We start from the raw sequence: 15,951 nt of genomic DNA on the forward strand, positions 1-15,951 counted from the left end.
TTGTCTTAGTCTGGAAAAAGAGAGAAAGGGGAAGAGGCAGGGAGGGGATATGTGATTCCTGCAACTACAAAGTCTGGAGGAAGCGCTGGCTTCATGTCGAGTTGGATTTGAGGATCAGCTGATGTCATCTGGACCTGGCATCTCACCGTCTCTCTGGTCTGCTCTTGCCTCATGGCTTCATCCTGACCACTGGGAGCAAAATGAATGCAGCTGCTGCAGCCTCACATCTTATCTCCCCAAGGCCTCAGACAACATTTCTGTGGCTCTGTGTGTCTATTCTGGAGCTATTGGTGAACTGCCTGGCTCAGACCTAGTCACATCCCTCACTGCATCCAGGGGCTGGGACTTAGAATGTGATGATGGGAAGTGGACTTCATGTGTTACTGGGGAAGGGGAAGGGGAAGGGGCTGAGCTGGACCACAGCAAATGTCCTCAGCCTGAGACAGGATGGACAGGACTCTGGCTGGCGTTACATTTTCAGGGGGAGGAAGGGACCTTGAGAGGGTTGCACTGCAACAGGTGTCAGTCACCAGGTACACTGGGATGGGTGCCGAGAGCCTGATAATGCTAGAATGGTTGCCGAATTCAAGGCCTCCAGGGTCAGACCTCAGATCCTGGACCAGGGCTCCTTACTGGGTAATGTCACCTCAGGGCACATTTAGAGGTGTTTGGAGGCACTCTGGATTGTCTCGACCTAGGTGGGGGCCAGGGATGCTGCTAAATGCTATCGTTTACAAGACAACCCCCACAACAGAGAAATAACTGAATTATCCCGCCCCAAAATCCAGAGGGCTGAGACTGGGAAAACCTGGTCTGGTTGGATTACACATGGCTCAGCAGGGACTGAAGAGTCCCCTGAATAAGGCAAATGCCCCCAAGGTGGGTACACAACTCCTCTGTCAAGGGCTCATGGGTGTGTGTGGCATGTGTGAGCGTGGACATGCGTGTGCCCATGTGGGGTATACATGCACACGTATCCTCAAATTCAGCTTGAACCTCACTCACGTTTAGACTTCTGGTGTTTCCCCCATACAGAATTATCCAGAGGTTTGTCCACATGTGTCATAGCTTTAAACGTGCATCTCACAGCCCGCCTTTGAGTTCACAAGGAGCTATGATGATATGTGTTGAAGCCTTTGGAGCGTCTGCAGTCCTGGGTGCTGGTGAGGCAGTGACCAGACAAATTGGAAGCCCTGCCTGGGGCTCCCAGCCCGGGAGGCAGAGCAGAGTAGCAGTCAGTGATGTGGCCATATAGGGGAGATGTGTGCCAGGCAGGGCGGGCACGCAAGGCCCTGAGGCAGGAGCAGACTCTCGTGCTCTTGGAAGCACTGGGGCCCTGAGGGGCCATCAGGTGAGCAAGAGGAAAAATACAGAGGTCAGGTCAGAGGGGACCCAGCTCACATCCTAGAGATCGTGCCTTTCTTAGTGGGTGGTGAGCACATGCAGGAAGAGGGTCAAGGGACAGGTAGGGGAGACCAAAGTCAAGGCCAAGGCTTTGCCAGAGCAGCTGGGGCTGGAAAGGGATGAATTTGTCGTGAAGGGGAGCAGGGAGGGTAATAGTAGGAGGGAGGGGGTCAGGGAGACAGGGTCTCATTCTCTCCGACCTGTGACTGTCTAGGGAAGGGTGGGGACACCCCGCTGCGGGTTTGAACATAAAAATGTTATGTTGATGTAACATTCAATGTCAAGTTGAAATAATTATAGTGTATCACCCGGTCTTCTCTCAGTTTTACAGTAAGCCAAGAGCGCGTGGGTGTGCCCTGGGTCTCCCTCCCCCTCTGGAGGCCCCGGGTGGGGATGATGGAGGTCCTTCTCCCTCTTTTCCCATGTCCCCCACTCTGTCCCCTGCATCTGCCCCACTCCCAGACCCATTCTGGATCACTGTGATTACAAGCTCTCAGAGCCGCCCTCTTGCTGAACTCTGATTCTTTCCAAACTCCGTCAACTTGGTTTATTTTCTGTCTGACAGAAATAGGGCTTTTAATTACAAAGAGCCCTCTGGTTCTACTTAGACAGACTTATTCTAGGACTGCTGCGTGAGGGTCAGTTTTGTTTCCACCATCACATCCAGCCCCTCCCTGGCTCCAGCGCGGGGCAGGGAGGCCACTAAGCCTTGAAACTGAAAGCTGATTCAGGCACAGAAAGAGATGTGGAAACACAGTGCCACCGCTGGGAGGAGAAGCAGGCACATCGTGGGACGGGCTGGCCCGGCGGCCAGTGGAGCTTGTCCTGGTACAAAAGCAGGACCAGAGGAGCTCGGCCTAAGGTCAAGTTCACGTGCGCTACGGGCTGGGTACCTGGGATCAGAGACTGTAAAGAAAAGCAGAGAGGAGGAGGCTGCTCTTTGGACGGTAACATTCCTGATCTCCAGTGGGGTATTAGCACAGGTTTCTTACTGCCTCACTGACATCTTACCTACTTACGTGTGATAAACAAACCCTTCTATCGGCTCAATATTTATTTTTTTAATTTTTATTTTTTGTGGCCCCTGCAAAGCTTGTGGAATCTTGGCTCCCCGATCAGGCATTGAATTTGGGCCCTCAGCAGTGAAAGCAAAGAGTCCTAACCACTGAACCACCAGGGAACACCCTCTGCTCAATATTTAACACAAACAATTTTATTTTCCAACTGAGAAGGGGATTATATGCTAAGGAAAACAGATTATTTTTATGCAAATTTGCGCTGGAGAAAAATGAGCCACCTCTATTGCACGATTTCTAACTTAAATAAGAATTTGTAAGCTGCAAATGTTTGCAACGGGTGTGATTTGTTAAGTGTAGACAAACAATAAAGTGAGACAGCTCATCGCCCAGTGGGAAACATGCCCTACACACCCCCAGCCCAAGGGATGGCCCGGTCTTTGCCTGGCTGGGTCCTACTTATCTTTTGGATTTTTCTGTGGGCTGAGTTGTGTGTCCCCCCAAATCCATATGTTAAAGTCCTAACGCCAGGACCTCAGGATGTAACTGTATGTGGAGGTGGGGCCTATAAACGGGTGACTGAGGTAAAGTGAGGCTGCAAAGTGGGGCTAATCCCACAGGACTGGTGTCCTCATGAGAGGAGATCCGAACACAGACACACAGGTACAACTGTGTGGGGATGCAGGGAGGAGACGGCTGTATGCATGTCAAGGAGCGAGGCCTCAGAGACCAGCCCTGGGACACCCCGGCCTTGGACTTCCAGCCTCTGGACTTGGGACTATAAATATCTGGGTGTATGTTTCCAGGGCCTAAACGGACTGACTGTTCTGGGACCCCCATACCTCCTCCGCTGCCTTGTCCAAAGACACCTCCCTGTGGCCACTCTTCACCCCGTCACCCTGCTCTATTCTCTGCAGTCAAAACCTTTGTTTCCGTGCTCGCCCCCCAACCCCCGTGCCCTCACAAGTGGAAGCCGTGGGGGCGGGCACCTCGTCCCTTCTGGCCAGTATGGCCTCCAGCCCCTGAAAGGAGTCTCATGTGAAATGTGTCCCCGGGAGACGGCTGCAGATGCTGGTGGCTTCTCCACAGGCAGCGCCAGGTGGCTATTGCCAGTTGAAACCTCTTTTAGAACAGAAGTTTGTGGCCCAGTGGCACAGCCGGAGAGGTCCCTGGCCTCCTAACCTGGTCATGGAGGGAGAGGAAGGGGGACGAGAGCTCCCACGCCCTCCAGACTCCGCCAGCTTCCTCCACACCCTGAACACAGTGGAGGTTCCTGCTGCGCTGAGGTCGCTGTGCACCGAGACGGGGGCGGGGGAGCCCATGAGTGTCAGGACTCGGCCATGCATGACCTATTTACTTGTTCTTTCTTCCCCTTGTCAACAAGTGCTTGTAAGCCCTACTGCGTGACCAACTCTGGGGTCTTGGGGTACAGCAGTGAAGGAGCCTGCTCTTGGGTGGCCTGCAGTGGGGGGCGAGAGACCCTAAAGAAGCCACGTGAGGACGCCTGAGGACAGTGGGCTGGGAAGAAGGTGCAGGAATGCCAGCACCCAGGCCTTTGGGATGGGGAGGCAGTGGGGGGCACTGCAGCCCCTCCCCTGTAGGCCCCCAAGAACCCCTCCTCCAAACCCATCCTTCCTGTCTGCAACTGCAGCTGCGGCCACTCTCAAGATAGATTTCCTTCCTCAAGGTGTGTGTTTTTTTTTTTTCCTGTTTTACACATTTTGCAGGTTCATGAAAATCATACATTCCAACTTTCTTCCTCTACAGAAACATGGAGTGAAGTCTTCTTGTCAGAAAGCATTTTCCTGAGTGATGAACTCTCCCTGCAGCACCGCAGCCCATACCAATGTGACAGTGACGCAGGGCTCTCCTTAGTCATAGAGCCAGGCTGGCACTCTAACCCCAGCTGGGAGCAGGCAGGGAGGGAGGGCCCCCCCTCAAGGCTCGCTCCCCGCTGGCTGGGGGCAGCCAGCACCAGCTCTGAGGGCAGCACTCACTACAGGAGGGGGGAGTTAACCGCCAGGATCCTCACATTTCTGTTAGGGCTGCTGAGGGAGCTGGAGGGCTGAGATACAGAGAGCAGGTGCTGTGCACTGGGGACCCTCAGCTGTTGCTATCATCCTGATTGGTTGTCATCATGATTAATTATCCATTAGTATTATTATTATCACAATTCGTTATCATCAGTATCAGTTATCCTCGTTATTATTTATCATCATGATCAGTTATTCTCATAATTGATTATTATAGTTATTGCTTATCATCATGGTTGGTTATGCCCAGTATTGGTCATCTTTCTCAAACAGCTCTACCCCGTTCTCACCCTTGCTGCTGCTGCTGCTGCTGCTAAGTCGCTTCAGTTGTGTCCGACTCTGTGCAACCCCATAGACGGCAGCCCACCAGGCTCCCCCGTCCCTGGGATTCTCCAGGCAAGAACACTGGAGTGGGTTGCTATTTCCTTCTCCAATGCATGAAAGTGAAAAGTGAAAGTGAAGTCGCTCAGTTGTGTCCGACTCCTATCGACCCCATGGACTGAAGCCTACCAGGCTCCTCCGTCCACGGGATTTTCCAGGCAAGAGTACTGGAGTGGGGTGCTATTGCCTTCTCCGTTCTCACCCTTAGCCCCCAACAACTACAATGACTTCCCATTTTTATTTTTTTTTAATATTTATTTTTGTTTATTTGTTGACTGCACAGGGTCTTAGTTGCAGCAGGTAGGATCTAGTTCCTTGACCAGCGATCAAACCCAGGAGCCCTGTATTGGGAGTGTAGAGTCCTAGTCACTGGACCACCAGGGAAGTCCCCCCCCGCCACCACCATCTTTAAATAAAGCTCTTTCTCCCGTTGTGGGATAGGCATGACTGATCTTGGTCTAAGTGTGTCCCCCAAAAGATGTCCAAATCTATCTGCCAGGACCTCAGAATGTTTCTGATTAGGAAATGGGGTTGTTGAAGGTGTAATTAGTTAAGATGAGGCCATACTGGAGCAGTATGACCCCTAACCTAATGACTGGTTAGCTGATGAGAATAGGAAGCACATGGATGGATAGGAAGGAGGCTGTGATGAGAGTGGGTCACTCCCAGTGTGGGCCCTGTGGGACTGCCCAGGTCACAGGCCCACAGACCCAGCCCAGCCTGTGAAATTCCTGCTTCATAAAAATCTAAATTTCTCTGTTTTGCAAATACATGACCACTTTCTGTAAATGTCCTATGAGCCTAAGGAAAAAAAAAAATTCCCTGAAGGAATTAGGGGTTTCCTTATGTAAATTCCTTCATGGTCTCAATTTTTCAGTCTGCCCAGTCTGAAGGTGACACACAGTTATGGTTTCATCAAACTCTCCTTACTTTTCTAGTCATTTTCCCTTTTATACCCAGCTGCAAGTTCACTTTGGGATAACAGTTTGTAATTATTATGTCTCCTTCATAAAGAGCTTTCTCCATCCTGTGTGATATCTGTGCTGAATGTCTGGCTTAGGGAGGCAGTATTTGTCTGGCATCTCTTTCTCACTTGTTTATATTTCCAATCTTTTTTTTAAAAAAATCACTCTATTTTAATTGTGTTTATTATAAACCATAAACAGCAGAGCTGTGTGTGTATGAATATGTGAGTGAATGTGTGCATGTGTGTATGTGCATTAGTGTGTAAGTATCTAACTTCATTGAACAGCCTCTGCTATTTTAAAGAGAATTAGTTTACTTACATTTATTGTAGCAGCCAACATACTTGAGTTCCTTCTGTCTTACTTTATTACCTACTTCAATTTTTGTTCCTTTTCCCCCCACTTCTCTATTTTTGATAATTTCCCCATGTTCCCTTGTGAATTTATTCCACTGTATTATTACATTAACAGGCACTCACCAGCCTTATCCCACGCTCAATTATGGAATATTTTGCTTTCCCTGCTCCCTTCATTTCCCTTCCCACATCCCTACTTCCAAGATAAGACCTTTGGAGAAGATACTTCATCATTCTATTTTATCTTGATGCTGAGGTTAGGCAGAGGCCACGACTAGGCTGTCCCATACTGACATCTCTCCTAGTTCCACAGCCCTCATCTGACCTTGTGTACTTGTCATCACTGTTTACTCAGATCCCACTTCAGAGGACAGCGTCTGTTGAGCATAGGACCTTCCCAGTAGACGCCCTCTGTCTAGCAGCCACCAACACCATGACCTCCTGGGGCACAGATAGAGCTGGGCATGGGGAGTGGCTGATGTGGGCTCCAGGCTGGAGCTCTCCCGGACCCTCCACTGGACTGCTCTAAGAGATGATCATCTCCCCTTCACTTCTCTTTCATGCCTCCCAAGGGTGTCAAAACAAATGTTCCAAGCGATCTCAGTGGGACGTTAATCCCTTACAGGTGCAATTTCCCTGTCTTTCCTCAAGGAGAGAGCAGGGTCCAGGGTCAGAGTATGGAGGTCAGGGTTTCTGAGATGAACATCATCCCTCTGTTTCTCTCCCTGTGCTCATTCCTTTTCTAACCGTGGTATCCCTATTGCTCTTCCATCGGTAGCAGGATTTAGAAGTGGTCCCGATGGGCCTCCTACGGGGGCTCCAGGCTCCCACCTCCCCGTCCTGTCCCGACACTGACCTCTGCCCCCCATGCCGTCTCTCCTGCAGGTGCAGACAGATGACCTACTCGGATGACCTGCCCCAGATCTCTGTGGTGTTCATCTTTGTCAATGAAGCCCTCTCAGTCATCCTGCGCTCTGTCCACAGCGTGGTCAACCACACGCCCTCCCAGCTCCTCAAGGAGGTGATCCTGGTGGACGACAACAGTGATAATGGTGAGTGGGGCCAGCTCAGCACCCCAGCGAGGGAAGCATGTTGCAGCCCTGGAGCCCAGAATTCTGAATTCAGGGTATGGCCAGGGCCACGTTTCCTCCAGAGGCTGCAGGAGAGGATCCCTCCTGCCTCTCCCAGCTTCTGCCGGCTGTTGGCATCCTTGGTGTCCTGGGCTTGTGGCCACACCTCTCCCGTCTCTGCCTCCATCTTCACAAGGTGTCTTCTGGTGTGCTTGTGTCTCTCCTTTTCTTATAAAGACCTTCATCCTTGAATTTAAGGCCCATCCTAATCCAGAAGGTTTTCATCTCAAGACCCTTAACCATTTATATCCACAAAACCCCTATTTCCAATTGAGGTTCTGGGTGGACCTGAGTTTGGGGGTGGTGGCTATTCAACCCCTACAGCCATCATCCAGAAAGGCCCCCCATGTGTTAAGTCTCTCTATGCTAATCACACCTTCACTTCTTGTTTGTGGACAAAACTCCAGTGGGAGGCTTGCTGATGGGGAAGGGGCCAGTGCTCACAGCTGGAGCGTGGGCCCCAGGGATCTCTTGTCATGGCCCCGCGTCAGCCTCCACCCAGCCCAGGCATTTATCCACACCCACCAGGCACATGGGGCTCCAAGCCCCCAACAAGGGTCTGGAGGTTCCTGGCCTGTCCTCATCTGTTCCTCTGCAGAAGCAGAGAGGAGCATGGACCCCACTACCGGCAGCTCCCACACCAAGGTCCTGGTGCGCTGAGCTGTGACTGTTGGGTCTCTCCGTCATTGCAGTCTCTCCTTCTCACGTCAGGAGTCAGGGGGAGGGTGGAGGAAAGCGGGGAGAGGCGTCCCAGAGCCCTCCTGGCCTGAAGGAGCTCCAGCCTCGCCTGTGCTCTGTGTCTGTGCCAGGAGAGCCCCGCCCGACACTGTCAAGGGAGCGAGAATGAGGCCTGGAGAGCGCAGGACAGAGCACAGGGACACTGCTCCGGGACCCACTGGCTATGCAGCTGGAGCCCTCTGTGGGGCCAGGCTGCCCTCCTGGGAGTATCCACTAGAGCCTGGTGGTAGGCATGTAGGGGAAGGCCTCTGGGTGGTGGAGGTCTTCTGCGAGAAGTCCCTATAGCCAGGGCGTGAGAGTATTGACAAAGGCCCTGGAACAAGGATCCAGTTCAAACCCTCTCAGCTCCTCCTGCTCAGCCCCGAGCCCACACCCAAGCCCTCTGCTCCTCCCTGCACCTCCTCCCCACCCACTCCCCTACCCCTGAGAGCAGCCAAGGGTGTCTCCACACTGCTCATTTCCCATACCTGTAACGTCCTCCTCTCTTCCCCGCCGGCTCCCTGTCCTGTCACAGCCCACGTGACCTTCACAGGCCGCCCCTGTCCCTGCCCCGCCGACCTGGAGAAGCCCCCGCCACACTCAGACGCCCACTCCCTTTCCCCTTTTTCTTTTTTCATTTTGGCTAATGTTTGCTATTATTGTGACCTATTTTGTTGCTTGTAGTTTTAGCCCTCGGGAGCTTCCTCACAAAGACTCCTGGGCCCTCATCCGTTTTTTCAATGACTTATTGAGTTGAAATTCTCATAATGTAAAATTAACCATTTACAAAATAATTATAGGGCTCAGGGGTATCAAGGACATTCATATCATTGTATAGCCATCACCACCATCACCAGCAGAACCTTTTCATCTTCCCCAAATGAAACTCTGTCCCCATTAACTCCCCACCCCCCTCCCATTCTGCTTTCTGTCCCTGTGGATATGTCTGCTCCAGGGACCTCATGTAAGTGGAATCACACAGCACTTGTCCTTTGGGGACTGGATTATTTCACTGAGCATCATGTTCTCGAGTTTATCTACCTTGTAACATGTGTCAGAGTTTCCTTCTAAGGCCGGACCATATTCCATTGTGTGGATGCGCCACACTTTGTTTATCCATCCATCTGCCCATGGACTGCATTCCTACAGTTGAGTAATTCAGCCCCGTTTTCTCTTATTCTCATAACACGTTCTCTGCCTGGATCAATCTGGCTTGATAGCTCGTGGTCTCTCCCGCTGGAACACAGCTCCACAAGGTGGGGGTCTTATCTCTCCGAAATGCCCCCAGCACCTTGAGCCATGTCCAGCTGTGGTGTGTCCTCTTACAGTTTATGAAGTATGGATCCGGAGCCCACAATGACCGTGCATCTCAGTGGCCTCGGGCTCTCCCACAGTGCCATACCTGAAACTTCTCTGTGTCCCCACAGTGGAACTCAAGCTCAACCTGGACCAATACGTCAGCAAGAGATACCCGGGCCTGGTGAAGATCGTCCGCAACAGCAGGCGGGAAGGCCTGATCCGGGCGCGGTTACAGGGTTGGAAGGTCGCCACGGCCCCCGTCGTTGGCTTCTTTGATGCCCATGTGGAGTTCAGCACAGGCTGGTAAGGCTGGGGCCCGGGGACAAGTGGAGCTGTGCCCTGGGTGGGGTCTGCTAGGGCCTGCAGGAGCCGGGCAAAGAGGATGAGTCTGGTGGGCCACGAAGCCACTCCATGTGCAGTTCCTAGAACCCAGAACCCTGTTTGTGATGCCTGTGTATGAGGACTGATCTGTGTTCCCACCTTGTTCCCAAAGGAATTTGAATTGTCCAGTCATTCCAGCAGCGACAGTTCAAATGAGGATGTTCATGTGACCTTAGGTCACAAGGTTGGGTCTCGTGTATATGAAATGTGGTCTATCGGGTCTCGGTTAATAGAAACCCAAATCTAGTTGGAAGCAATTTCTCATCCTTGTGAGAAAGTCCTAGGACACAGCATCTGCCCATTTTCTCCCACCCATCTATTCAGGGGCGAGATGGGCTTCTAATGAGAAACGTGGAGGGGGATCTGGCCAGGGGAGTGATCAGGACACCAAGGAGTGGCTGGGATACAGGGTAGTGGCCGGGACACCACAGAGACACCCAAGCACGTGTGCAGGACGACCTAGAGGTGCCCCGGGGGGCAGGGACCCTGCAGGGCCTCGGTGCTCAGTGTGAACCCCAGACCAGCAGCATCTGATGCCCCTGAGAGCTACCAGGAAGTACAGGTCTGTGGGATACAGGGTCTCAGGGTGGGGCCCCAGATCTGTGCTCTCTCGCCTGGGGATGTTCATGAGGCTCTGCCCAAAGGTGGCCAGTGATGCCTTAAGAACAGAGTCATTTGTCCAGCAAATTATCCACACAGGGCTTCAGAGCTGCGGGTGGCCCTGCTGCCTCTATCCAGACCCTGATGTCCCTAGGCAGGCGGTGAGCTGATGCTCTCACAGCAGGTGCCTGAGGATGTGTTGCTAGAACAGAAGGATGTGCTTCAAAGTTTTCTGGAAAGCCCCCGCTGGGCTCTTGGTATATTTCCTAATTTCCTCTCTGGTGGCTGCATCTGGGAGTCGCCCCCTGAGTCCACACTCCCACCAGGCCCTGCAGAAGACCTGAGAGGAATAAACAGCAGCTGGGTGGGGAGGGCAGAGCTTGGCGATCCCGCGGGAAGGATCGGGACAGGACAGTTGGGCCACCAACATGATGCGAGTGTTTGAGCCCTGGGCAAGCCTTGGTTTCTTCATGCACTGACTGGTGATGTTAGAGAGCTGGATTGTTGCCAAGGTTACATGTAGGATGCTTGTGAACAGTGCCGGCTTCGGCACACAGGTGTCAGACAAGTGCCCAGCTGGGACTGAAGACTGAGACCCCAGGGGACCACCTGTGTTGGAGGGGCTGGGACATGAGAAAGTGGAGGGAGGGTCACCCAGTGCATGTCCTGGGGCTGCCATAACAATGACCAAAGGCTAGTGGCTCAAAACGAGAGAAATTCATTCTCTCACAGCTCTGGGGCCAGAAGTCAAAATCAAGGTGCAGGCAGGGCTGGGCTCCCCAGGAAGCCCTTGGGGAGGAGCCTCCCACCTCTTCCAGCTCTGATGGCTCCGGGTGTCCAGGCCTGTGGCAGCATCCGTCCATCTCTGCCTCCGCCATCACATGGCTTCTCCTTTGTGTCCTCCCTCTCCTTTCTCTTAGAAGGACACACCTTGGATTCAAGGCTCACCCCAATCCAGGGTGATCTCATCTTGGGTTTTTTAACTGAATTACCTCTGCAAAGACTCTGTTTCCCAGTAAGGTCACATCCCAGGTTCCAAGTGGACCAGTCTTTGTGGGAGGACACCATTCACCCCTCTTCCAGCTCTGGGGCCTCAGGAGTCCCTGCGCTTGTGACCGCATCCCTCCAATCTTTGTGTCCGTCTTCACATGGCTTCTCCCCTCTGTGTGACTGTGCCTCTCCCCTTCTCTCTTCTAAAGACCCTTGTCTGTGGATTTAGGGCCTGCCTAGGCTTGCCTGGTGGCTCAGATGGTAAAGAATCTGCCTGTAATGCAAGAGACCTGGGTTCGATCCCTGGGTCCGGAAGATCTCCTGGAGAAGGAAATGGCAACCCACTCCAGTATTCTTGCCTGGAGAATTCCATGGACAGAGGAGCCTGGTGGGCTAAAGTCCATGGGGTTGCAAAGAGTCGGACACACCTGAGCCATAATGCACACACAGACACAGGTCACTCAGTGTGATCTCACCTGAAGATCATTATGTTAAACCCACAGTGGTAGGGTATGCAAGGGGTCCACAGTGGGCGGGGAGCATGAACCCCTCACCCAGGGGCAGCCTGCAGCCCCTACCAGCCGAGCAGCAGGGAAAAGTCAGCCCTGTGTACCCAGTTTGCCCCATTTCAAGAGAAACTAAAACTCACTCTTCTTTATATCAAATCTCCCAAGTCACATCTTTAAACTCTCTGAAGCCTAAACTAAGAGGTTCACTGAGATATTCCCTCAAGGGAGATGAGAGGGTCATAGGGAGGGGGTGGGCATGCTGATCAAGCCCCACAGTGCCTGGCCAGGTGTCCCCAGCTGGGGCCCCTGAGGGTCTGGCCTTCGGGACCTCTCAAAGTTCCCGGTTTTCCTAACTGCTGCTTTGGTTGGACCAGGGCTTTGGTGCCTGGTAGGCAGGTGAATGGAGCCCTTTCCTTCCACACTCCTGCACTCCCGCTGGTACATCTCAGCCAACCCAGGACCACCAGTGTGTTCTCAGGGCTGGTTCTGACCCAGCGCATGCCTAACCGAGATGTGAGTTCTGAATTCCCCTGCTGGCCCCCATTTCCCTCTCCTGCCACCCTCATGAAGCGACTTCTTTTCCCATGACATCTGTCACCTTCGGTCATAATGACATGCTATGGTCCGCCCTCCACCAGGGTCATGCATACTGTTGTGTAGGTTGTGCCCTGCTCAGCTGTACTCGAAGGGCTTTCTGTCCCTCTCATGTATGTTAAACTCCCTGGAGCATTTGGAGGATGTTTGGGAGAGTCACAAGTCTATCACATCAAAATGCCATTTGAAACTACTGTAACTTTAATTTTACCACTGAAAACCCAGTTATCCATCTGCAAATAGCCCTCCCCTCCCAGAACTGCCTCTATAAAGATTCTGCCTTATTAGCGCATGTGGCATTTGCAGAGAGCTTTTCATCTCTGAAGCACTTTGCTAATAGTAATTAATTAATCCTCCTCATGAAGCTGAAAGGCAGGTAAATACCAGGCTCTTGCTTGGAAGGATGGGAAGAAAGGCTGGCTATAAGGTGAATCTGGCCAGGCAGGGTCAGAAACCTCTCACCCTGACCCCAGCCCCCGCTGTCCCTCCCTGAGCTCGGCCCCTGTCCCCCTGTTCCTCTCTCTGGTCCCCCAGTCAGCAGGCTGCTCATGACCCTGTTGAACTCCAGCCCCTTGGGCAGCATCTCATCCTTGCAGGAGACAAGGTCATCTCCAGAGTGAAATGCTACCTGTTTGCCCCTGGGGACTCCTGCATTGGAAATTCACAACCCACAGCCTTTGTCCTCTGGTCTCTCTCCTCTCTGCCTTCCTCGCCTGCACGGCCACCATCTCTCCACTCCCGCTGCCTGGCCTGCTTCCCAAGCACACCAGCACATCCCAGGGGCTCAGTGCTGGCTGCTCTTTCTGTGTGCAGCACCCCACTTGCCTCCCCTAACAACCAGCTGCTACATCCTACACCACCTCTGCTCATCACCCAGTGCAACCTACCCTGAACACCCTATATAAAACAGCAATTCCAAATCACCCTTATTTTGCCCTCTTTTTCTGTCACAATGCATATCACCTCCTAATATATCATTTACTTATACATTTTTGTCTGTCCCCCCATACCCACTCAGTCAGGCCCACCACATACTGTTGTGTAGGTTGTGCACTGCACAATAGCGCTTGTTAGCCTTTCTGTCCCTTCAGTATATCCTAAGCTCCCGGAGGCATAGCTTTTTTTTTTTTTTTTTTTTGTCTAGTTCACGGGTATGCGCCTATGTGTTACAAGAGGGTGTGGCACATTCAGGCCTCCATTCCTGCTTGTAAATGAATGTACCTTCCAGCCCTGGAGGGAAGGCCTGCCAGGAAGTAGGATTCACTTGCCAGAAAAGCCAGGCTGTGAGGCAGGCCGGCTGTCAGACTAAGCTGACTCACAGAGCTCTCTGGAGCCAGGACAGCTCATTAGATGTCAGAGATTGGGCCTGGATGGTGTTTAGATCCCTAGTGTCAATCGCTGGTTAGCCACGGGCTGCCTCAGGCAGAGCGAGACCTCGGGCAGCCGGGTGTGCGGCCCAGACGACTCCGGGGCTTCCAGAGGTGCAGCGCTTGGATCTACCCTCCGCAGGGTTGGTCTAGCCCAACATTAGATGCGGGTGTGGCCGCCTGGGTCCTGGCTCCCTACCTAGGGGGACGGGACGGGGGTCCCTGGCATCCGTGCCCTTCCTCAGGGACCTGCGTCTCCTTGCAGGGCCGAGCCCGCCCTTACGCGGATCCGGGAGGACCGCCGGCGGATCGTCCTGCCAGCCATCGACAACATCAAGTACGACACGTTCGAGGTGCAGCAATACGCCAGCGCAGCCCACGGCTACAACTGGGGCCTTTGGTGCATGTACATCGTCCCGCCCCAGGACTGGCTGGACCGCGGCGACGAGGCGGCGCCCATCAGGTGAGCTGGCCACCAGGGCCACTGGGGCGGGGCCTGCACTGGAGGAGTCAGGTGGGTGGGGTCACTGGGGCGGGGCCTGGCCTGGAAAGAGCCAGGACAGTGAGGTGGGGCAGGGCTGCAGCAGGGGCCTTGGGAACTGGAGGGACAGGTGGCATTCCTCTGCAGAAAGCCAAGGCCTGGCACCAGGTGGGAGAGTAGAAACAGCAGGATGCGGTCAGTCCAGGGTTTCCCTGGGTGTGAAGAGGGACATGGCGGTGTGATGGGGAAATGGGAAGTGGCTCCAGATTGTGACCTGAGTGATAACCAGGAGATCAAGATGGCAGAGTAGAAGGACATATGCTCATCTTCCCCTGCGAGAACTCCAAAATTACAACTTGCTGCTGAACAACCATCGACAGGAGAATGTTAGATCCCAACAAAAAAAAGATAGCCCACATCCAAGGGCAAAGGAGAAGTCCCAGCAGGATGGTAGGAGGGGTGAAATCACGCTCAGAATGAAACCCCGTACCCACCAGAGATGCTCGAAGAGCGCAAACAAAACCTTGTGTGTACCAGGAGACCCCACAGAGACTGAGCAAGACCTGACTCTGAGTGTTTGAGTGTCTTCTGCAGAGTACGGGTCAGCAGTGGTCTGCTGCAGGGGTAGGGCTCTGGGTGCAGCACATCTGGGTGTGGCATAAGCCCTCTTGGAGGAGGTCTCCATTAACCCCACCATAGAGCTGTCAGAACTTACACAGGACTAGGGAAACAGATTCCTGGAGGAAGAAAGGAGAAAGGAGCAATGTCCCCCCACAAGAGACTGACCCAGACTTGCTTGTGAGCGTCCAAGAGTCTCCGGCAGAGGCGTGGGTCGGCGGTGGCCTGCTGCAGGGTCAAGGGCACTGAATGCAGCAGGGCATGCATGGGACCTTTAGAAGGAGGTCGCTATTACCTCCACCATAGTTTGGTCTCAGGTCAAACAACAGGAAGGAAACACAACCCCACCCATAAACAGAAAATTGGATTAAAGATTTACTGAGCATGGCCCCACCCATCAGAACAAGACCCAGTTTCCCCCACAGCCAGTCTCTCCCATCAGGAAGCTTCCATAAGTCTCTTATCCTTATCCCTCAGAGGACAGACAGAATGAAAACCATAATCACAGAAAACTAATCAAACTGATCACATGGACCACAGCCTTGTCTAACTCAATGAAACTGAGCCATGCCATGTAGGGCCACCCAAGACCGACAGATCATGGTGGAGAGTTCTGACAAAATGAGGTTCATTGGAGAAGGGAGTGGCAAACCACTTCAGCATCCTTGCCTTGAGAACCCCATGAACAGTATGAAAAGGCAAAAAGATAGGACACTGAAAGATGAACTCCCCAGATTGGTAGGTGCCCAGTATGCTACTGGAGAAGAGTGGAGAAATGACTCCAGAAAGAATGAAGAGACAGAGCCAAAGCAACAACAGTGCCCAGTTGTGGATGTGACTGGTGATGGCAGTAAAGTCTAATGCTGTAAAGAGCAATGTTGCATAGGAACCCGGAATGTTAGGTCCATGAATTGGAAGTGGTAAATTGGAAGTGATCAAACAGGAGATGGAAAGAGTGAACATCGACATTTTAGGAATCAGTGAACTGGAATGGGTGAATTTAACTCAGATGACCGTTATATCTACTACTGTGGGCAAGAATCCCTTAGAAGAAATGGAGTAGCCCTCATAGTCAACAAAAGAGTCCAAAATGCAGTACTTGGGTGCAGT

At 52.8% G+C, this 15,951-nt stretch overlaps 1 protein-coding gene across 2 annotated transcripts in view; it reads left to right on the forward strand.

The window, feature by feature from the left end:
- The window catches only part of GALNT9 (polypeptide N-acetylgalactosaminyltransferase 9), a 114,878-nt gene that overhangs the window by 46,149 nt on the left and 52,778 nt on the right, over positions 1 to 15,951 (forward strand). The window contains exons 1-4 of one of the 2 annotated variants that reach the window (XM_061384453.1): positions 2,044 to 2,266; positions 7,041 to 7,207; positions 9,430 to 9,604; positions 14,008 to 14,205. In XM_061384453.1, coding sequence (XP_061240437.1) covers positions 2,148 to 2,266; positions 7,041 to 7,207; positions 9,430 to 9,604; positions 14,008 to 14,205 — 659 coding nt within the window. In that variant the 5' untranslated portion in view covers positions 2,044 to 2,147. Of the gene's footprint in view, positions 1 to 2,043; positions 2,267 to 7,040; positions 7,208 to 9,429; positions 9,605 to 14,007; positions 14,206 to 15,951 lie in introns of those variants that run through there. The other variant, XM_061384452.1, reaches the window with a different exon arrangement.

Source organism: Bos javanicus, chromosome 17, assembly GCF_032452875.1.
Source record: "Bos javanicus breed banteng chromosome 17, ARS-OSU_banteng_1.0, whole genome shotgun sequence".
Taxonomy (NCBI): domain Eukaryota; kingdom Metazoa; phylum Chordata; class Mammalia; order Artiodactyla; family Bovidae; genus Bos; species Bos javanicus.